The sequence below is a fragment of the Cnephaeus nilssonii genome (assembly GCF_951640355.1).
Source record: "Cnephaeus nilssonii genome assembly, chromosome: 5".
Lineage (NCBI taxonomy): Eukaryota > Metazoa > Chordata > Mammalia > Chiroptera > Vespertilionidae > Cnephaeus > Cnephaeus nilssonii.
The window spans coordinates 9,705,770-9,728,439 of NC_137076.1; the positions used below are offsets into that span (position 1 = coordinate 9,705,770).

Consider the following 22,670-nt stretch of genomic DNA (forward strand, 5'->3'; position numbering starts at 1 on the left):
GCCCACGGGGGATTCGGGACAGGTGAGGGCTGTAACACTGCCAGTGCTCTAGGAAGGAGGGCCAGATCTGGCTGGAGGAGGCTGTGTTCCCAGGTTGCAAAGGAGGGGTTGGGAGGCAGCTGGAGGGAGACAGGGACTTCAGGCAGAAAGAAGGTGGGGATGGCAGGTATCTTGCCTCCATCTGGAAGGGTAAAAGTTGATCTTTGGGATAGCCCCTGCAGGGAGTGCACCCTTCTGTAAAAGCATCTTCTGGCCTGAGGTCTCCATCTCAGGCCTTCCCCACCTTCCCCACCCCCTTCCTGAGCCCTGTCCTGCCCCAGGGCGCAAAAATAGGGCCAGGCTATCTCTTAAGCTCCACGCTGACTGGTGGGCCCCAAGGAGGATTGGGGATGCTGGGGGCGGAGGAGGGGGGCACGCTCCTTCCAGGCAGTGTGCCACGGGGGCGCGGGGCAAGCCCAGTGTGGCCAGCGGCGGGGATCCCAGGCGCTACTCTGCCGCCGCCTCCGGGTGTCTCTGCTTCGCTGCGAGAGGGCGGCGGCGGCCCCGCCAAGAAGCGCCGGGTCACCGCAGGCTGAGGCGCCCGCCGTCCCCGCCCTCCCTGCGCTCTCCTTCTCCCGCCCGCCCGCCCGCCCGCCTCCCTCGCACGCTCCTTCCCTCTCCCCGCCTCTCCTCGGAGCTCCCCGCCCTCCCCTGCGCGCCTTGCCTCCTCCGCCCAGCGCCCTGCGGTGCTGCAGCTGCAGGCGGCTCCAGCTGCCCCAGATGTGGGCTGGGCAGCGCGCGGGGAACTTTCGCGCCGGCTGCGAGTGCGGGGCCCGGCTGCGGTCCGGCTGCCATGGATTCGTCAGCTGGCGCCGTTCGCCGCCTGCTCTGCCTTTCACCGCTCCCGCTGCTGCTGCTGCTGCTGCCGCCGCCGCCGCCCGCAGACGCCTGGCTCGCTGCTGCTGCCGACCCCCCAGGTAGGTGCGGCCCGCCCCCACCCCCACGACCCCCATTGGCCGGCCCCGCCCCGCCCCGCGCGCCTCCCCCCTCCCCCTCCCCCTTGTACCCCGGAGCGTCCTGCCGGACTTGGGCAAACTCCGAGCGCCCCGTCAGGGGCCAAGTTGGCCAACTTCGGGCCGGATTGGTCGCGCAGGGGGCGCCCCTCGCGGCGCACCCGGACTCCTCGGGCCGTGGGGAGCGTGGAGCCCTCGCGGGTCTCCGGACGTGGAGCGTGGCGGTGGAGGAATGCCCCGCGGCCAATCTCCTAGACCTAGAGCCTGCCCCAGCGGGTCCTGGGGAGCCAGGGCCGGGCTGCTCCTGGGCTGGCGTCCGGGGATGCTCCCGAGGAGCCGAATGCCGACCGCGCCTGGGGCCCTGAGGATCGGTTTGGGCGCCTCAAAGGGGATCCCCGAAGATCCGAGGGACCCTCCGGGGACGGGATGCTGTCGTCAGAGGCCGCCCGTGCCAGGGGAGTCCTGTCCTCGCCGCCCCAGGGGCCACTGAAGGGCGGAGGCTCCCGGGGGGCGGGGGGCGGGAGTAGCCGGGAATGGCTTCGGAGGGGCCCACGTCCTGCCGAGGACGGTAGGTCCACGGCGGCGGGGTCGCTCTGAGGTGGCCGTCCCCTGGGGACCTGTGAGGAGCCCGCGGAGCCCCAACCCCGATGGGGCCAGAGGAGTGCTCTGGGCTGCAGGGTCCCAGAGCGGGACCCCGGGCGGCGGGTTAACTACCCTTCCCGGCTGGCAGATTGCCGGGAGGTGCCGGCTAGTTTTGGGGGCTGCCTGGAGGAATGTGCTTCCCTTCGCCTCGGGGGCGGGACTGGGGTGATGCGGGCTCAGCCGGGCTTGGGAGCTCCCAGGTCCCAGCGGCTCCCATGCGCCTTCCCATTGCAGGCGGACCCCTGGGGCACGGAGCCGAGCGCGTCCTGGCGGTGCCCGTGCGCACTGACGCCCAGGGCCGCTGGGTGTCTCACGTGGTGTCGGTGCCGACCGCCCAGGCCGGGGTTCGGGCCCGCAGGGCTGCCCCCGCCCAGACCCTGGGCTTCCCTGGAGGCAGTGAGGAGGCCCCTGACCGCCGCCTGTTCTACAACATCACTGTCTTCAGCCGAGACCTGCACCTGCGGCTGCAGCCCAACGCTCGCCTCGTGGCGCCCGGGGCCACAATGGAGTGGCAGGGGGAGTCGGGCACCACCCGCGTGGAGCCCCTGCTTGGGACCTGCCTCTACACTGGAGACGTGGCCGGCGCGAGGGAAGCCTCCTCCGTGGCGCTCAGCACCTGCGATGGGCTGGTGAGTAGGCACTTCCCCGCCCCTTTCTGCCCAGGGCTCTTGCCTGAGCTCCAGAAGCCTGTTACCTGGGTGTCCCCTGGGAGGGCCAGGCCTGCACTGAGGACCTTCTCTGCTTAGGGACCACAGGGCATACACTGAGGGGGTGGCTGGAAGGCAAGTTATTTTGATTGACGGGAGAGGGGTGATTTATGCAGGAGGGGGTCCGGGGTCTCCAAAGGGCTGGTCAAGTAGCCATGTGTCTCCTTTAGGCCTGCAGGCCCTTGTGTGTCTTGTGCACATGTGTATCTGTAGGTTTCTGCTCATTTGTGTGTCAGTTGAGTGTGTACCCTGTGCATTTTAGTGTGTGCCATATGTGTGGAGGACACATGTACTGGCAGTCAGTCTCCTTGTCTCTGTGTGTGTGGGCGGTCCCAGCCCAGGGGGCAGGCAGTGATGCTGAAATGCCCAGTTATCTGCCCCCTGGCTGACTGGGATCCACTGATTTTTATGCTATGGGTTCCTGTGAACTTCAGCTGGCTATTTAAAAAGTCGGTTTCTCTCTCTATTTTGAACCAAGGGGGACAATGGGAAGTGCAGGCTCTGGTGCCCATGGGCAGCCCCTGGAGGACAGGCGAGAGGCTGGGGGAGGTCCCTTCCTGGGGCTGCCTGGGGGTTCCTGGAGCCCTGGGAAGTGCTCCTATTTCGGGGGCCCGGAGGGACCATGGCTTGACATAAGAGCCTTGGAGGAAGCCTGGATCAATGCTCAAGGAGGAGGCTGACATTGGCGGTGTTCTGTCCCGCCGCCCAGGGACCTGGCACACAGCAGAAGCCACTGCAGTTTTCTATTTTGGATAGGATGTGTGGTGGTCAGGCCGGCTGTGCTGGCAGGTCATCTAGACCGCCCACCAAGGGTTCCGCTCTAATTGCAGCTCCGAAGACTCCTGCTCCGAGGGAGTGGCCGCTCTCCCGGCCCTGCAGCCCCTGTCCTCAGGCTCATCCTGTTAGCTACCGAGCCAGCAATTACTCCAGAGCCCCACAACCGCTGGTATTCTTTTTATGGAGACACAGGAAATGTCACTTGTTGCTTCAGAAAATCACTGCCTTTGGCTAGAACCTGGGCGTATTGCAGACAACTGTCCATGCCCTTGGAGGAGTTGGGTTAACATGGTGCAGCCCTCTATGCCCAGTTGTCTCTGAGGGTGTCCGGGGGCTCACTGGTGTGCCTCATTTTACTCTAGAGGTGAATCGCCTAAATGAGAGGAAATGGGTCCTGGGGACTTCAGGATGGGGTGGGTGGGCTGGGAAGAGGGGACATGGACGCATTTGTTAGTGGACCAACTTCTGTGTACTGATCAATTCCCAATGGAACGCATTTTACGGATACTTTTTCATTGTATCATTCATTCTTCTGGTCAGTGATTCATTTGTTCAACCAGGACCTCTAGTGTGTTTGTCCACTGCGCTGGTCAGAAATAGGGCTGGCCTGGTGCCCCTCTGGGTCTCACACGCTCAGGGCAGTTGATAGGCTGAGGAGCACTCTTGCTGGGGCCCGAAAACATACTCCTGGGGGCTACTTGAAGAATGCTTTGTCAGTGGGCAGCCACACAGGCTGGCAATCCGAGCAGAGGGAAGAGGCACCAGGTGTGCCTTGGCCCAATCAGGATAGGCAGATGTCCTGGACGTGCTTCCAGGGCTGAAAGGAAGGCTGGAGTCGGAAGAAGGGCTGGGGCCTCCCAGAATGGCTTTGAATGCTGTCGGTGAAATGGCCCGGAGATAGTGGGGCAGCATCATGACTTCTTTTCTTTTTCTTTCTCTTCGCTGTGTGCATCTGTCCTGATTTTATACCAATTAATTTCTTAACCTTTAAGGTCCCTCTGTGCATCAGTGATAGGCTCATACGCTAAGGGCTTCATGCATCATGCGTCTGGTCCTCAACAGTGACCCTGCAGGAGAAGGGTCTTCATGCCTGGTTTACAGCTGGGCAGCTGAGGTTCAGCCCTTGATGGCAGGAGTCTGGCTTGGTTCTCTCCAGCTCTTCTTCCATGGTGCTCCCAAGTCTGGTGGGTGAAAGACGCTGATATATGATCCGAGGTGTACTTCCTGTGCACGCCCCTCAGTAGGTCTTCCACGGCTAAGGGCACAGCATCCTCCCAGCAGCCCTGGCTCTAAACCAACATGTCTCATGTAGCCCCTTCCTGGGCAGCTCTTGCTCTTCCTTCATTGGTAGTGAAACACGCCCAAGCAAGATCCCCGAGGCTCTTGTTAAAATACAGATTCTGATTCAGCACCTATGCACCCTCCCTACCTTCCCTCTTTCCCCCCACCTCCCAGGTTCTGAGCTTCTCATGAGCTCCCTGCTTGATGCTCCTGGGCCTCAGGCTATACGTTCAGAAGCAAGGCTCCACAGCCCCAATTCTGCAAGAGAGCTCTGTGGGTTTACACCTTAAGTTGCTCTGAGCAAATAGGGTTCAGTGGACCACCAGCATGGGAAATACTGGGCCTTGAATTCAGCCTGGGAGATTCAAGAGGCCCATGGGGCTCTTGGAGAATTTCTGTAATAAAGAAACATTTTGAACTCTGTGAATCCAGCACTTCTCACACAGATGGGACCAGGGAACCCTGCTCTGCAGAACGTGTGGAACTAGCTTTCCTAGAAGACGTGGGAAAACCATGGAGCAGAGCTCAGCAAGCAGCTGTGGTCTCACAGTTTAAGTTTAGATACTTAGAGGAGCCATAGAACTTTTTTAAAAAATATATATTTTATTGATTTTTTACAGAGAGGAAGAGAGAGGGATAGAGAGTTAGAAACATCGATGAGAGAGAAACGTCGATCAGCTGCCTCCTGCACACCTCTATTGGGGATGTGCCCGCAACCAAGGTACATGCCCTTGACCAGAATGGAACCTGGGACCTTTCAGTCTGCAGGACGACGCTCTATCCACTGAGCCAAACCGGTTAGTGCCCACAGAACTTTTTAGGCCTTTTGTCCTGCCCCTGGATTGGGACACACATCTACTTGCCTGTCCCCCTGAGTTTGTTTCTCTACTTTAAAAGAAGGCAGGATTCGCTTTGTTTATCACAGACAGCAGTCTCCTAGTTTATTTAGTACAAAGGGATTCTTATATCACTGTATATGTCAGGATCCTCTTAGTTACAAGTGACAGAAAACTCAAGTCAGATTAGTTTAAACAGAAATGGGAAGTTATTAGCTCACATCATTATGTGGCTTCAGGCATGGCTGGATCCAGGAGCTCCCACCAGGTCATGAAGACCCTTGCTGTGTCCTGCCTCCACATTCCTATGTGTTTGTTGGCTTTGTTCTCAGATGGAATCCTTCTGTGGCGAGTCAAGGGGCTTCAGCAGTCCAGGCTGACATCTTTCTCTGATTATTCCTGCTGAGTCCTTAATGTCACTCTGGCCAACCTGGCATCAGATGCTCCCATGAGAATCAGGACATGGCGTTTGCAGAACCCCATAGATGGAGAGTGTAAGAGGTGTTGCTCCCCCAAATGATATGAGGTTGGGACCCTGGGCCTGCCAATATGCAAATTCAATTGGAGTCAGGTAGAGATGGAGACTCAAGAAATGCCAGATGGCCCAGCCCGTGTGGCTCAGTGGTTGTGCATCGACCCAGAACCAGAAGGTCATGGTTTGATTCCTGGTCAGAGCACATGCCTCGGTTGCAGGCTTGATCCCCGGTAGCGGGTGTGCAGGAGGCAGCCTATCAGTAATTCACTTTCATCATTGATGTTTCTATCACTCTCTGAAATCAATAAAAACATTGTTTTTAAAGAGAAATGCCAGATGAAGACTCGCTTCATAAGACATTGTGCCCTTTATTTTCAGAGAGGCTGAGAAATGGAAAATGCCCAGGTTCTTTCATAGGCACTGGACAGACGTTGTTCATAATATTTACAGGAAAAGGTTAAAGTTTGCCTTTTCATGATGCCTGAGGAAATACTGCTTAACACAGGGTTCCTGTACATCATGTTGCTAGGGAAGGCTTTTCTGGCACTTCTTGGGCCACAGGAAAAGGTGTGCTGATCTCACATCATCCTAATATGCTCATTAAACACCCAATGAGAAAGCTGTTGGCATAAAAAGTAATAATAGTATATCACAGGTCACATGCCCCAACTCTGCGCCATGCTCCCTGCTGACCACCTTATGCAGTTTAATCCTCAGCACCCCCTGGCTAGTGTCTGATATTATCTCCATTCTACAGATGAATAAGCTGAGGCTCCAAAGCCAAGACAGCTTGCTTCAAGCTTTGCAGCCACTGTTTGGATGCTTGTCTGCCTGACTCCAAGACCATGTTCACCACATTTTATTACCTTTGTTTGCATGCCAACAAAAAGGAGAGATGCATTTCTTTGAAATATCCCTACCCTTCTTCTTTGACTCCTGGAGGCCTTCTGAGTCAGAGGTGTTGACCATTGTCAGTGAGTGAGGGGGAGCTGGGAGCAGGCCTAGTGGTCAAGTGGCCTACTGATAAGCTACTGACCTGCTCTGCATTCCCTTCAGGCAGCCTGAGTCCTCATGGCTCCGTAACGGCAGTGGGGACACCAGTAGAATAGAAGCACCCTGTCCTCCCTCTGTCCCCTGTCAGGGCAGCTCTGGGGACCACTCCAGCCTGGCATCTCTGACCAGTCAGGGCCAGTGATGGAAGCCTCCAAGGGTTGGGCAGTGGGAAGTGTATAACTTCTGAAGCCTTTTCCCATTCTGGAGCCTGAGGAGGGCGGTGTACACCCCGGTGATTCTGTGATGCAGTGTCCCCTTGTATAGCTGAGATTCAGAGAGGCTGCTGCCTTGTGGCCTGGGACTGACTACCCTGCTGGGCTGCCATCCTTGCCAGGCACCCTCTCTGTTTAGTCTTGCTGGACATTAAGAGGCACTAAAGGCTTCAGAGAGAAGTCATTCGCTGGCCTAAGAGACCAAGATGAGTTTTATTTTTCATAACAAGGCTGCTGCCTTTGTGACCACATACTCGGCTCCAGCTGGCTCAGATGCTAGAGTGGGGTTGACAGGTGTGGCAGGCTCAGGCTGTGGGGCTGAGGATGCAAAGTGTCTGGGACTTTCAGAGCCTTCCTTCTCCCATCCTCCCTTGGCAGTAGTCTGAGGGCAGTGAGAGGGTCTCAGGGAAGGGCTGTGGGAACTTCCTGGTTCCCTGGGTGTTGGAATTCCTCAGGTCAGAGGAGCAGAGGCACCTGCTTAGTCCCTGCTCTTGGCAATCCACACAGTTGCCCAGGGTAGTCACAGTTTCTTCCATGGCTTATTACATTCCTTTTTAAAAAAAACTCATTCCGTTTAAGTGTCAGAAAATCAGCTTATAATGGATGAAACAAGCAAGGGACATTTTAGGCCCAGTTGTCCTTGGGATCCTAAGGAGGGCCAGCTTCAGGCATGGTTGGATCCAGGGGCTTGGGTTTCAGAACATGCTCTCTCTGCCTTTCAGGTCTATGACTCTGTGTTTATTTCAGGATGGCCCTCTTTCTGTAGGGGCACCAGCAGTTCTGGCTTAATTTGTTTCCTGTGGTAGCAATCTCTCAGAAATGGAGAGCTCTCCTTTGTGGATGGTTCCTGCTAGAGTCCTGGGGAGTGCTCTGATGGATTTTGTTCAGGGTACAGGCCCATCTTTGAACCAATCATTGTGATGTGGGCCTGGTCCAAGTCTCTTGCTCACCTTTGGGGTTGAGAGTGAGGGACAGATCCCCAAGTTTTGGAATTGGTTGGGGTTTTATCATAAAAGCAAGAAGAAAGACAGTATGCCAGGCAGATGAAAATAGTTGTTGCCACACTCCACCTGGGCTCTAGTCCTCCATGTCTGGCCCAGATCTCCTCCATACTTGTCTACCCAGTTGCCTCTAAGGCTTCTTCCCTCGGTGACCTTATGCTTCTGAAATGAAATGTGGGTCTCACCCCTTTTCTCCAGATCTCACCCTTTACTTGGACTGGAATCCTAGAATCCTAGATGTCTCTGGACTTTATCCCAGTCCCCAACTCTCCACCATGCCGGACCCCAAGCCCTGTCTTTAGCTCCTGTGTTCCTCAGCTTTTCATAACTGGCCTTTCCCCAGCTATTCTTTTGCTACACGGCAGCCAGACTGATTTTTATAAACCACACATTAAATCATGCCACTCCTTTGCTTAAGACTTTTCAATGGTTTTTATTACCCTTAAACACACACACACACACACACACACACACACACAATCCTGTCCCCGCCCCCCCCCCCCCCCCAAAAAAAAAAAAATCCAAACCACTGACCAAGCATTCAAGGTCCTCCATGACCTAGCCCGGTGGTCTCCAGCCTTATTTGTCATTATGTACCTCTCATGCCTGTGCTACAGTCACACTGTACACTCCAGCTCAGGACCTGTGCATAGACTGTGCCCTCACCTGGATCACTCTCATCCTTCTCTCTTTGCCTGGCTCCCTCTGTAGGTTTCAGCTGAATGGCACTTCATCCAGGAAGCCTCCCGGACATTCACATGCCATGTTGCACTCTGTGGTTCTTGGTAACTTGTGCCATGGAAACTTGTACCTGGCTAAGTCCACAAGACCCAGCTCCAGCTTGGGCAAAGCTCAGCTGGGAGCCATGAAATGGGAGTGCCTGGGAGGCAGGGCCAGAAACCAGTACAGGGACTGGTAGGAGAATCACCAGGAGACTCTGTGCCCCCAGTGCCTAGGGCTGGCCCACCTCTCCCTGTTTGCTCTGCTGCGGACCCCAAACTGTCCATATTCAGTGGGCAGGCCCCCTTGGAGAATGGCCAAAAGTCCTGTCTCCTTTTTCATAGGAAAGCACTTGTGTACACATGTGGTCTTACACGTTTTTTGTCTTCCTCATCCCTTTGGGGTCTCTGAAACTCAAGTTGAAAACACCTGGTTTAAATCAAACTAAATAAGGGAGGGAAGTATCCCTGGGTCTGTATGGAGAAGTGTTGGGTTGGGGTGAGGAGACCTTGGGCTCGGCTCTGGCAAGTTACCATGTAACCCTGGGCAAATACTACCATCAGTCTCAGTTTGTCCAGAAAGTGGAGGCTGGAGCCAACCATTTCTAGAACCTTCCCAGGCAATTCCAGGTGTCTTAGGGGCTAGATGGGGAGCAGACACAAGTGAGGGGACATGGTTGGCAGAGGGAACTCTGGTGAGTCCATGTCCTGAGTTTCTTCTTTTCTTAATCCTCACCCAAGGACATGTCTATATTGATTTTAGAGAGAGAGGAAGGAAGGGGAGGAGGGAGAGATAGATAGAGATAGAGATAGAGATAGAGATAGAGATAGAGATAGAGATAGAGATAGAGATAGAGAGAAAGATAGAGAGAGAGAGAGAGAGAGAGAGAGAGAGAGAGAGAGAGAGCCATACATATCCCAACTGGGGACCTAATTGCCCTGAGTGGGAACTGAACCTGCAAGCTTTTGGTGCAAGGGACAATGCTCCAACTGACTGAGCTACCCAGTCAGGGCTGCCCTGCCTTTCTTGATAGATTGCTGTCCCTATGGAGTGTGGGCTCCTCGCTGCCTCCAATGTTTCTTCAGAGAAGCTGCATTTCTGAGTCTGTTGACATGTGAAGACCCTGAATGTGCTTTGACGTCCCCTGAGGGGGCCTCCGCAGGTCGATGTGGAATTATTGGGAGCTGTGCTGATAGCAGGATGGCTAGGTGGGCCATGCAGGCAGGGACTATACTGGGGAAATGTCAACTGAAGGCTGTGGTCACCAGTTCAATGCCAATGGGGTCCCTGATTCGGGGTGCAGCAAGGTGGGGGAGACTATTTGGTGAAAACAGCTCAGTTGTGAAACATCAATTGTGATGTTTCAGTTAAAGTGACCCAGGTGAAGCGACTCAGGCAAAGTGGTTCCCATATCACAGGTAAACATAGTCTTTAATGGCAACTGAAAGTGTACTCTGTTGAGGCAGAGGTGAAGCTGGCTTATAGAGAAGAATGCCCACCTCCAGTCCCAGATTGGTCTATTTCTATGCAAATAAAGAACTCCACATCAGCACAGTTTGATTGGCTCAAATAGCACTGTCCTAATTGACCAGAATGGAGCTGCTTTGATTGATCAATAAAGATGCAAATGAGGCTATAGCTGTGAAGCCCTGATTGGCCAGGGTAGGTCTTTAGCCCATTGGTTGATTTAGGACCCTAGGAGCTCCTTTGTAAAGGTGGGCTCAGATGGGAGAAACACAGGGCAGGAGGCAGACTGCTCGGTGCAGCTTTTCACTGAAGCACAGGGAGCAATGATTGTTAGACTCGGTTTATAAATTTGAGCCCAATTAACCATCAGGAGTCCTTAACAGGCACATTCATTCTTAGGGTTGACAGGAGCTTGCTGAGAATCCAGCCTTCATCATGGCCACCCCATGCACCTGGCCCCAGGGTATTCCCATCCTCCTGGCTGGCCTCACCATCACTCCTTCTAGGGGGTGACTTGGAGGAAGGGAAGGGGCTTTCCAGGCACTCTTCCCTGTGGGGGCGGGGAAAGGATGTGCACTGGCCAGTGGTTGCCATGATGGAGGTTGACTTGTCAGAGGTTTGTGCTCCAGGTGGCAGAACAGCAGCCTGTAGCCCCTACCTGTCTCATGGCAGCCATTCAGAATGGTGTAAGTGCATTCGTGGTCTAAAACCCAGACTCATCTCTTTAGTGAGTAAGGCATCTGAAGGCACTTAGAGAAGTCAAAAATCATAGAGACAAGCAGCAGAGTGGTGGGTGCAGGGGCCTGGGAATGGGGAATTAGTGTTTAATGGGCATAGAGTTTCAGTTTTCCAAGGAGAAAAGAGTTCTGGAGATGGATGGTGGTGATGATTACACAATATTATGAATATCCTATCTAATAAAAAGGGAATATGCTAATTGACCATCACACCATCACAAATAGTGGCACCCACAGACAATAAAGAGGGATTATGCTAATTGACCGCCATGCCCTCACAAGATGGCAGCACCCACAGCCACAAGATGGCAGCGCCCAGTCCCCTCAGCCCTGCCTCATCCAGCCAGAGTCCCCCAGTCCCTTCACCCTGCCTCATCCAGCTTCAGTCCCCCAGTCCCCTCAGCCCCACCTCATCCAGCCGGCATCCCCCAGTCCCCTCAGCCCTGCAGGGGAAGGCAGTTGGGGATGATCTTGCCGGCAGGGGAGCAGTTAGGCTTCAATCAGGCTGGCAGAGGAGTGGTTAGGGGGCTATCAGTCTGGCAGGCAGAGTGGTTAGGGGAAATCAGGCAGGTGAGCAGTCCTAGATTGTTAGAGGGATGTCCCAGATTGGAGAGGGTGCAAGCTGGGCTGAGGGACACCCCCCCCATGCACGAATTTCGTGCACCGGGCCTCTAGTATTTAATTAACATTGAACTGTACAATTGAAAAATGATAAAGATGGTAAATTTTATATGTATTTTACCACAATTTAAAAAGGCATCTGAGGATTCCTGGGATTAAGGGATGGGGTGGTGTCCCTTGAACCTTGCTGGCCCAGCTTCTCCTCCCCTGAGTAACCTTTTTCTCTGGGTGATCAGTGCCTATGGTGACTCCATACCACTCTTGCCCCCAGGGATAGCCTGGTGGCATTGGAAGCAGTCTATTATTTGGAGGTCCCTGCCACATTTCTGAGCTTCACTCTGATTGGACAGGCATAAGTCACGGAACTTTTCCATAGCCATTCACTGTGCCCAGGGATGTGATGTCCTGGTTGGTTATGGCTTGAGTCACATGCTCCATCCCTACCCAGGAAAGAGATGTTTTGGCTCCTCACCTCCAGGCTGCCCTGCCAGTGAGGGTCCTGCAGAGAGGTGCATGGAAGCCACTGCTGTTCCTCCAGAGGAGGCCATCAAAGGGTCATCGTGTGCACTTTCTACTTCTGCTCGCAACATGTGCCCTGTCCCTGCAGTTGTCTTGGAAGCCAATCCCTGCTGTCCTCATTTTACAGATGAGGAAACCCAGGGCCACCAGTCACTCAGATCTATAAGGCTTTCACTGTGTGGGGTCACCTTCCCCTTGGAATCCTCTAGGGTAGAGCATAGTGGAGTCTGACTTGGCCTCCCTCTCAGGAAGGCCAGCATGGTTGGTTGCTGGTGTCCAAGCCTGAGCCCACCTCTTCAGAGGCCATTCCCTGTCACCTGTTGCCCTCTACTCTGATTCCATTATGGGGCCCTGTATTTCTGGCACTGATTGCTGAGTGAAATGAAGCTGCTCATTCAGATGTTGGCAGGTTCCAGATTCCTCCTGCCCGATGGCCAGCCTTGGCTGTCCATACCCCCGTGTCCCTGGCACTTAGCAGGTAAAGATCCTCACCCAGGGTTAGCTGGGAGGTGGGGAAGGCCGGGTCCCTCCCAGTCGTGCTGTGAGGACCGAAGTACATCAGGTAACACCACAGCAAAGGAGTCATTGAGGGGCTCATTTGACCTGAGCAACCGGGACACTCAGCATGGAGGCTGGCTTTGGTGCATAATGGTCTTAGCTGTGGCTGGGGTCTCCTACTCTGGTCTCTGAGATCTACAGGGGCAGTTGCATGTGTGGGGCCTCTCCTAGGATGCTGGGACTGTACTGGTAGGCAGACTGTCATTATCTCCACTGCCCTCCTCTGCTCAGTCAGCTGGGGATGGGGAGGTTTCTGTGCTGCTGTCAGAACATACAAGGCTGCAGGGCATATGTGAACACGTGTGCATGTTTGTGCATCTATACATGGGAGTGCATATGTGTATGTGAAAATGTGTGCATGCAAGTGAATGTGTACACATAAATGTGCATGTACTTGCATATCTATATGTGAGACATGTGAGGCTGTGCACATGTGTGTGTCTTGTGTAGGTGTATATATGTGTGCATTTGAGTGAGCCTGTACATTCTTGTGTGAGTGTGCATGTGTGTGTTCTTGGCAGGGTTTTCCTGCAGGGGAGGAGACTGAGGTGGAGTGGAGGTACTGAGAGGAGAGGAAGACCTCAGTCCTCTGAATTTTGGTACCACCTTAGACTACTCATGGCAGGCGCTCTGGAATGAGAGGGCTCAGTTAGGAGCCTCTGGCTTTGCTGTATATGCTTCATATTAAATGTCAGCTGTCCATGGGTCTGTGGTGCTGTCATTAATATGGAGAAGTTATTACTGAGCCTGGAGCCAGCTCCTTGGGCTCACCCATGAATTTCAATTACGCTGCACGTCTACTCCAGGGCCTGTGGATTGAGGAACTTTTGCTTGGAGGCAGAGGAAACTCTGGCATCCAGGACTCCAGGCCCAGGCAGTGCCAAGAGACCAGGAAGGCTTGGTGCTGCCTACCTGGCCCTGCACACTTCAGTGATTAGCAGTGGACTTAGTGTGGGCTGGAGGCTGGAGTGTCACACTGTCTGCTCTGCCCCATGCAGCTGGGTGACCTGGACAAGGGCAGCATCTCCCACTGAACCGAAAGCAAAGAGGTGTCCATCCACACCCACCTCTTGGGGTGTTTGCAAGGATGAGTGCATGACAAGCCCTTAGCCCAGGCCAGGGTTTGGGAAATGTTGGCCATTTCTGTATTTTTTGGTGTCTAAGGTGCCATCAGGGATTGGATATACCAAGAAAGAGGGGATACACCCAGCGCCTTAGCCACAGTACCACCAGGTATTGGCACTAGCCACCCTGCCCCTAGCTGCTAGAAGCTGTGGCTTGTTTCTCCCACCTCATTCTCTTTGCTTACTTAGTGTGTGACTGGCTTCATCCACTTCGGGGTGTCTTCCTCTCCCTAGTAAAGTAGGGGGTCACCAGGGACATTCCTCACCAAAACCACACACACTGCTGTCTCTGTGCCTTCCTACACATGCCTTTTTCTATCCACAGTGCGACTTTGTAAGGACATCTGAGTGGTAAGGGTCTCAACACAAGAAGTGCTGACCCCGCATATGACTCAGGTGCAGGATGGCAGTGCGAAATGCCATGGCCAAATTAGTTGCCTGCCAGCCAGTGCCAGCCAGCATATGTGGCTGCTGGCAAAGATAAGACCCACTGATTTTATTCCAAGTTCAGATGATAAATGTGGCCTATGTGTGTCTTAGAATCCTGAACATACAGTTTGATGATGATGATGATGATGATGATGATGATGATGATGATGGTGATGATGATACAAATGACTTTGGGGCTGAGAGTTGACATAAAACTCCCAGGCTGGGGAAACAGGGCAGTGGCAGAAACCAGCCATTCACACCAAAGGAGCGAGCCCTTGCCCACTGTGGGAGCAGAACACTCAAGCATTCATTTTGAACTGGGGCCTTTCTCCTTTGATAGCAGGGATTGAGACCACATGGCAAATAAGATGTATTTTTGTTTCATGCAAGGTTGGTCTAAGGCTCAGTAGTGGCCAGTCCGACTGGGACAGAGCTTCTGAAGGTATGAGAAAAAGTGGTTCAAAGCTGTGAACAGTAGGAATATACAGTTGACTCTTTTTAAAAAAATTTATTGATTTTAGGGAGAGAGGAAGGGAGAAAGAGAGAGAGAGAAACATCGATTTGTTGTTCCACTTATTTATGTATTAATTGGTTGATGGAACCACAGCCTGAGTGTATCGGGACAATGCTCTAACCGAGTTACCCAGCCAGGTCCTACAGTTGACTCTTGAACACCTGGTGATTGGGGTGCCCACTGCCCATGCAGTGGAAAAGCTTTGTATGCCTTAAGTTGGCTCTCCACATACACAGATGTCCAGCCACCGGTTCACTTTGAATTGTGCAGGTCTGAACTGTGCAGGTCAATTGAAAAAATTCCATGGACCCACACCGTTCAAATCCATGTTGTTCAAGGATCAATTGTATATATAAAATGTATTATGCCACATATCATCTCTAGTCAGTTGCAAAGGAAACCTCAGGTTAAGTGATATCACGTATAAGCTTTATTTTTCTGTCTGCCTGTTCTTGTACCTGCTTTAAAGCTCTCATATGTTCATCATGAGAGCTTTAAAGCTCTGATATCTAGAGTGTCAGCTGCTTTACAGCTGTGCTGTCTGCCGTGGTAGTAGCTATGAACTATGTGAGGCTACTGACTACCTGAAAAGTGGCTGGTCTGAGCTGACAGGTGCTCTGAGTATAAAATACACAACAAATTTCAAGGAGTTAGTACAAAAAAAGGATATCAAATATCTCATTGGTCATTTTACAGTGTTGATTACAGGCTAAAATCATAATACTTTGGATATATTGGGTTAAATAAGATATATTGCTGAAATATCAACATAACCTGGCAACATATGAAGTTCACATTCCATTTCTGTGGGGCAGAGCTGCTTTGAAACATCTGGCTGAATACGCCCCTTTTGCTGTTATTTTATTTATTTATTTTTTTTGCAAAATTTTGTTGGCTGGTCACATCTGTTTATTCTTCCAGTTGAATTTTAGAATTGTTCTGTCAGCTTCAAAAGATCCCCAGTGAATTTGATTGGCATTGAATTAAACTTAGAAACCAATTAAAGCAGGTATTGACATAATTTACAATATTTGCCAGGAACATGGTGTTTTTGATGCTGCTCAGTGAAGTATTGATGCTGCTCAGTGAAGTATTATGCACTTTTTATACAGGTTACCCATTGTTTTTAATCAGGGTCATTTCAAGGGTATTTTTTTTCTTTTTGCCATTGTGAGTTGAGTCGTTTCCATCTATTGCTGGTATACAGGAAGGCTATTGATTTTTATATAATTATCTTTTATCAAGCGGCTTGGTTGAACTCATTAATTCCAATATGTCTTTGTGGATTCCGCTGGGGTTTCTAGGTACACAGTTGTACTGTCTGAGACAACGGTAATTTTGGAGCCTCGTTTCCAATCTGCTGGAACCTGCAGGGTAATGTTAAGTAACAGTAGTGGCTTTGCATATCTGCATCTGCACCCAACTCTGGTAGGAACACCCTGGCGTTTCTCTTGTTTAATAAAATGCTTGCTTGTGGACTAAAATAGATTTCGAGTTGGTAATATCCTCTGAATGCTAGTTTTCTAAGATCCCATTTTTATTAGCAAAGGAGGTGAAATCTAGATAGGTCTAACACCCCACACCAACATCACTGTCCCCCGAAAGCCAAAGACCTTATAATTCCCCGCGGCTGTCTCCTCCTGACCTGAGCCTCAGAGCCCCTCACTTGCCTGCTTGCTGGCCCCCAAATGCAAGCCAGCCCCCCATTTACAGCTGTTGGACCCCCCTCACAGGAAGCATTCGTGGGGGGGGGGAGCTTTGTTTAGGAAGGTGGAGGAGGCTGCCCTGGCAGCTGGCTTCCATAGAACGGGGTCTGACCTGAGAGGGCACTGGCACTTTGATGAGCCAGGTTCTCCTCTGTGTGTGTATCTCCCAGGGGGCAGACCTCCTGAGTCCCCTCCTGAATCTTTCAAAGACTGTGTCCCCTCATGGAGGCCTAGGACATGTCCACACAGTGTTCCACTGTTACCTTTACTTCCACAGGCTTCCAGAAGGTCTTTTCCCAAACAAAGACCATTGCTGCCTTAAAGGAAATCTGTGGCCCGTCCTGCAGCGGCTCTGTCTGCCAGTAGACGGGCATGGGATTGGGGCAGCTTTGAATAATGCCTGTGCCTAGGCCTTGCCGCATGAGATTCAGATTTCTCAGACCTAGTGGGACATGGGGGTGGTCTGTATTTTTCAAGAGCCACACGGGAGAGTCTTATGCACGCCAGATGGACACCCACTGACCTAGAGAAAGGTCATAAGGCATGAGGTCAGACAGAACCAGGTTCAGGGCCTGGCTCCCCTCTTGCTGGCCTGTGACCCTCAGTTTCCCTCATTGTAATACTGTCTGCCTCAAAGGGTGTGTCCTTGAGGGAGTGGAGAAGAATAAAGCTGGCTGGTCTCAGTCCAAAAGGATATCATGGGAGGATGAGAGTGGAATTAGATGCTGGCCCAGAGGAATGGTCAGCCTCCAGGCAGCCTGGGACCAGGGAAGCTACCACTGACCCTCCCTGCCCTCTAATTCCTCACCTGCAAATTCGGACCTGGCAGAGGGAGGGCAACCCCCTTGCATCGTCATCCCTGAGGCTGGCTATTCATGAAGCAGGTGCCTGGAACTCAGTGGGCACTGTGCATTGATTCTGTAGACCCTGTCTGGCAGGGTAGGGGCAGGGGCCACATCCTCCTGGGTGCTCCTTGGTGCTCCCAGCCAGATTCCAGGCATTGTTCTGGGCTTACCAGTACTAGTCCCGAGCAGAGGCCTGTGCTCCTGGGTGAATGGGCCCGCACACACCAAACACTCCGGGTGAGGAGAGGTCCCCAGCCAGGGCTCAGGTCAGCTGACAGGGAGGTTCTGAGCAGCCCCCAAATGCAGCTCCAGGGACAACTGTCACAGGGAGGGCTGGGAGGTTGTCGGGGTAGTGCTGGATCCTGGCTTAGAGCCCTCCCTTTCCTTCCCACTGATGGCCTTCCTTCTCTTCCTCTCTCTTCCCTTCTCCCTGCCTCCCTTCTTCCCTCTCTCTCTTTCTTGGTCTCTCCTTCCCTTTCCTCTCCCCTCCCTCCATCTCCTCCTCTTCCCTCTTTTCTTCTCTCTCTTCTCCCTCCTCCTTTTCCTTTTTCTCCTCCCTTCCCCCTTGCCCTCCCCTGTCTGTCCTCCCTTCTTTCCTAGTATGAGTGGATCCCCACCTCTTTGTCCAGCAAGACTCTTCAGCGATCCTTCCTGGGCAGTTGGCTCTTCATTGCTGGCCACACACTCTTCCCAGGCTGTGCCTGCATGTCCCTATTTACACATCACCTCTTGTGACACTCACAAGCACACACTGCACTCTGGGAATAAGTGGCATCATCACGCAGTATGGGAGGAAATCTGGGCTGGGAGAGGGGGTGTGACCTACCCCAGGTCACACAGAGCTCAGATCCTGGACTCCTTCCACTGCAGCTTGAGCTCCCCACGAAACCTTTGCTGTCCCCAGTGGTGCACATCAGCCCCCACTCACATTGGCAGGGTTAGTTACTACAGGGGAAGGGGAGTTTCTCCTCTCCTTGGGGACCGTGTTCTTGCACTTCCCAGCCACCAAGGTCAAGGCTTGCACCACTGTCCTACCAGAGTAGTCTCCACCTCAGATAGGGTAGCCTGGCCTTTGGGTGCCATTTTTGATGTTGGGGTGCCCAGGACCTCCCTTGCTGTCCTTACTGGGAAGGCTGGTAGGACCAGGCTGTGCGGGGCCGTGGGAGGTTGTACAGGTGGTGTCCTGCACACGGGCACCTGGGCAGGGGGTGAATGAGGCCAGCCTCTGTTCAGTGTCTGGGAGTGGATGGAGTAGAGGGCAGAGTGGCCAAAGCTGGGTGGATGGATACAGGAGGGTGTGCCAGGCATTTGCCCCACCGTCAGGATCACGTTGCTGCATTCATTTCTTTGAGGAACCTCCTGGATCCTCAGGACTTGCAGCACAAGAACAAAAGCCAAGGGCAGCTGCAGGGAAGCTGCTGGTTGTGGAGGGCGGCTCTGGTGGCCTGGGTGAATATATTGGGACTGGGCATGATCAGGGAGGGCAGACAGTAGTCTGGCTCTGTCCTAGTGTTGGCCTGTCCCGATTGGCCCCTGGGGCCCAGGGCCCTTGTAGCCCTCTCCTAGGGGCCTGCAAGGTCCCCTAGTTCCTGTGGACCTGGCTCCCAAGAGTGCAGAAGGCTGCTTCAGCTGGTCTGGCATGGAGCCCTCATCATGACATTCACTTTGGGCTGATGATACGGGATGGTACTATTGCTGCTGTAACTCAATCCTACCAAGTTTGTGTGATAACTGGTGGTTGCTACCTCCAACCCTCACCCCAGATGACAGGGCCTCCATGGGCCTAGACCTTAACCCTTTGTTAGCTTGGGTGGATTTATATTCTGAGTTCCCATTGAAGTTTACCTTGCTGCCAGGCCTCTCATGTTGGTTCCTTCTGTTTACTTAGGCTCTAGAAAGTAACGAGCCTTTCAAAGTACTTCATTAGATGTTTTAACTTTTTTTTTCAGATTTGACTTTTTAAAATATTTAACTCCTTTAATTCAAGTGAAGTGTGTTTCCTGTACTGTGTAAGATGTTGGTTTTAAGTATTTACTTTTTTCTAAATTGCTACTCTGTTGTGTCAGCACCATTCATTTACTAATTCACCCTTTCCTTGAGACTTTGGGACATGTAATTCCCTCATCTATGGAGTTCGTGGAGGTGATCTGGTTTCTTTTTACCCTCTCTGTTGTTGTTTTGTGTTTTGTTGTTTTACACCAACAGTAGGCTTTTTAATTTTTGTTGCTTAATGACATGGCAAATATCACATTGGGACTTAAATGTTTTGGCTATTTTTGCTGATTTTCCAAATGGATTTTGGGTTTTCTTATGATCTTAAACAAAACCATAAGAGGTCCCTTATTTTGGATGATATGAATGGCCCAGTGGTGTCCAGGATGCAGCAGACCTCAGCAAACCTTTGCTGAACAAGAGAATGACAGCTTCTTGATGTTCAATTTTCTCAGGGAAATAAGAACATTGGTTTAAACCTTTCAAAATATATTCCAGTAGGCTTATTACTAAGAACTTTAGAATTTCATTGCCATCACAAATAGGACCCTTTCCATTATGTTATTAGAAATATGTAGGAACACTTAATCTAAATAGTTTTTTAAAATTGATTTCAGAGAGAGGAAGGGGGAGGGAGATAGAGATAGAAACATCAATGATGAGAGAGAATCATTGATCAGCTGTCTCCTGCACGCCCCCTACTGGGAATTGAGGCTGCAACCGGGGCATGTTCCCTGACCGGAAATTGAACCTCGACCTCCTGGTTCATGGGCGGACGCTCAACCACTGAGCCACACCAGCCGGGCAATACTTAATTTAGATACAGCGGGTGACCATTTACTCAGAATGCCTTCAACCCACTTAGTCCAGATTAACAATCTACTCAGAGTTTAGGTTCTTTCATTCCCAAAGGGCCAGAGGGCAAAAAACAGCATGTTAGTACAATTTATATATGCACCTGTACAACTCCAGGTAAACACCCAGCAAACCCGAGCCCCACCCAGGCTCCACCTATTTCTCGTTCTTCGCTCTCAGTGATACCCATCCTCCTCTTTGCTTCAGCAAAATCTGTTATCACAGTGGCATGCATGCAAACCATGGATGATTGCAAAAAATCCTTCTAAAATAAATCTCTCACTTGGATGTTTCCCATGTTTGCATTCCCAGATATGCCAGTTTCTATATTTATTTTGCATCTAGGCATTTCATGAACTTCCTTATTATTTTTCCCTTTATTGTGGATTTTTTTTACGGGGGGAGATTTTTGGAATATGCAATTGTCTTCTGCAATTCCTAATATTTGTGTATCTTCCTTTTCAGTGTTTATTTATTTTGTGTCATTACACTGGTGACAGTGTCAAATCGAATTTTAGTGATTCTGTGTGGGAGCCACACCATGTATTCCAAGCATCTGGACCACAGCCATGGAAGGGAAATGAGAACCAGGTCCTGCTTCTCTCTCTGCGAATGGTGCTGGCAGACAAGTCTTGGCGACGGTGGCTCTCTGGCCTTCACTCACCCACGTGGGGCAGCTTTTCTCTCCCTGCTCTGTTGCATCAGGTGGAGCTGACACAGGGCAGCTGTGGTGTTTTGTAGGGAGTGGGTAGCAGTGACGGGCAGGCATCCATTAGGTCAGGGAGCCTCGTTCATCCCTGTGGCCTGCTAGGTGTTCCCTGTCTCGGGAGAGCAGTGTACCTGGCCACCAGGTCTTCCAGAGACCTCCCTGAGTTTCAGCAGGAACGTGGTTCAGTGAGACACTGGCAGGAGGAGGCTGGCAGGCAGCTGGATCCATTAGTATAACATGAAGCCCTGAATGAATTTGGATTGGAGAGACCCATTGGAGAGACCCAGACTTGCCCCTTACCAGTGAAATCATTTCTGGATGTGTGTTCTCCTTGTGCAGGGTGGAGTCTGCAAACTGGTGGGCTGGGTGCCACATCCACCCACACATGAGTTTTGTTTGGCCACCCTAGTGTTTGACAAATTTCTCACGAAGGTCCAGAGGTTTCCCTTGAGAACCTGGGAGAGCTGTGAGGCCTGTCCCCTCGGCAGGGACAGAACACCCCAGAAGTCTCCCACTCTCCCTATGATCACCCTGGCCCACCTCATGAGCTCTCATTTCCTGTGTGGTCCCTGTGTCCCTACCTCAGACTTGCTCTCATGCTGAGGTGGGTGCCTCTTGTATCTCATCTGTGAAAGGTGAAAGTGGATGGCAGTGACTGCACTGGTGGGTTGGTGGGTTTTGGTGAGGATTAAATGAAGGCTTGTGGCTGGTACTTGGTAGCAAATAGTCCTTCTTAAGAGGTAATATTTCCCTCATGTCCCTGCTAGGAGGAGACAAAGTGTGTGAGTCACTGGAGGCGTATGAAGTGCTTTACAGATATGAATTACTGTGGACTGCTCCCCAGGCTGGGCTGGGGCTGTTGCTGGGAACGGGACTAGGGAGGCAGGACTGGGGGCGGCAGGCCCTGAGGAGCCTATAACCGACCTGGGATGCGTTGCCAGATGAGGCCGTGACTGTTCTGAAATGGAATGCCTGGGTCAGAATAAGGAGAACAGATGTTGACGAGATGAAGCCAAGAGTTGCTGACATCACTGGGAGCCGGTCAGGACACAGGGGGCTGAGGCCGAGGGTCCTCTGTCCTTTCCTCTGAGGCAGCATTCCTGGGGCAGATTCAATGGCTGGGAATGTACACACACACACACACACACACACACACACACACACGCACACACATGCACACACATGCAGACGCTGTTTCTGCCACCAGATTCCCCCACCTGAACATAATTAGCCAGGATGTAGAAAAGATTTGCAGCCTGGAAGGAGAGAAGAGAGTCTTGTTGGCAGGCAGGCCAGGGAAGAGAGATGCAGACCTGGATGGCGAGTGGACTCTGCAAGACAGAGGAGCAGCTTTGATGGAGAGCTGTCCGGAGCTGCTGGCCAGGGAAGGGGAAGCACAGCGCCCTTCCTCCATCATCTGTGGATGGGGAGCCTGTCCCCTAATTTCTCCCTTGACTGAATCTGGAAGGTACAACCAAGAGGCTGTGGAGGACTTGCTCCTGTTCAATCCTGTGTAATTGGTGCCTGCTGCCCTTCCCTCCGGGGATTCTGTCCCTATGTCCAGACTCCCGCCACTGTGAAGGACAGGAAACCCAGTGCAAACTGGCTTGAGTCAAAAGGGGATGCTCAGGCCTCCCGCCCTGTTCCATCGCTGCCTCTCTCCCCCGGGCCTGGCTTCAGGAGGTTCTTCCCTGAGAGGACACAGGCTCACCTGGCACAAACTGCCAGCCCAGCGGAAAGACCTTCCTTTTCTCTTGGGGTTTCAGCAAGTCTCAGAGCTGGTTCTCATTGGCTCAGGCTGGGTCACATGTCAATCTTTGAGTGAATCACTGAGGCCAGGGCAGCAAGCAGGACTTCTATGAGCCAGGCCTGGTCATATGGCCACTAGCTCCAGA

General features: G+C 52.3%; 1 protein-coding gene across 1 annotated transcript in view; it reads left to right on the plus strand.

The window, feature by feature from the left end:
• Window positions 1-704: 704 nt before the first annotated feature.
• ADAMTS2 (ADAM metallopeptidase with thrombospondin type 1 motif 2) overlaps window positions 705-22,670 on the plus strand; it is a 262,993-nt gene continuing 241,027 nt past the window's right edge. The window contains exons 1-2 of the mRNA XM_079771375.1: window positions 705-956; window positions 1,869-2,263. Of these exons, the coding sequence (XP_079627501.1) occupies window positions 833-956; window positions 1,869-2,263 (519 nt within the window). The 5' untranslated portion in view covers window positions 705-832. The remainder of the gene's footprint in view (window positions 957-1,868; window positions 2,264-22,670) is intronic.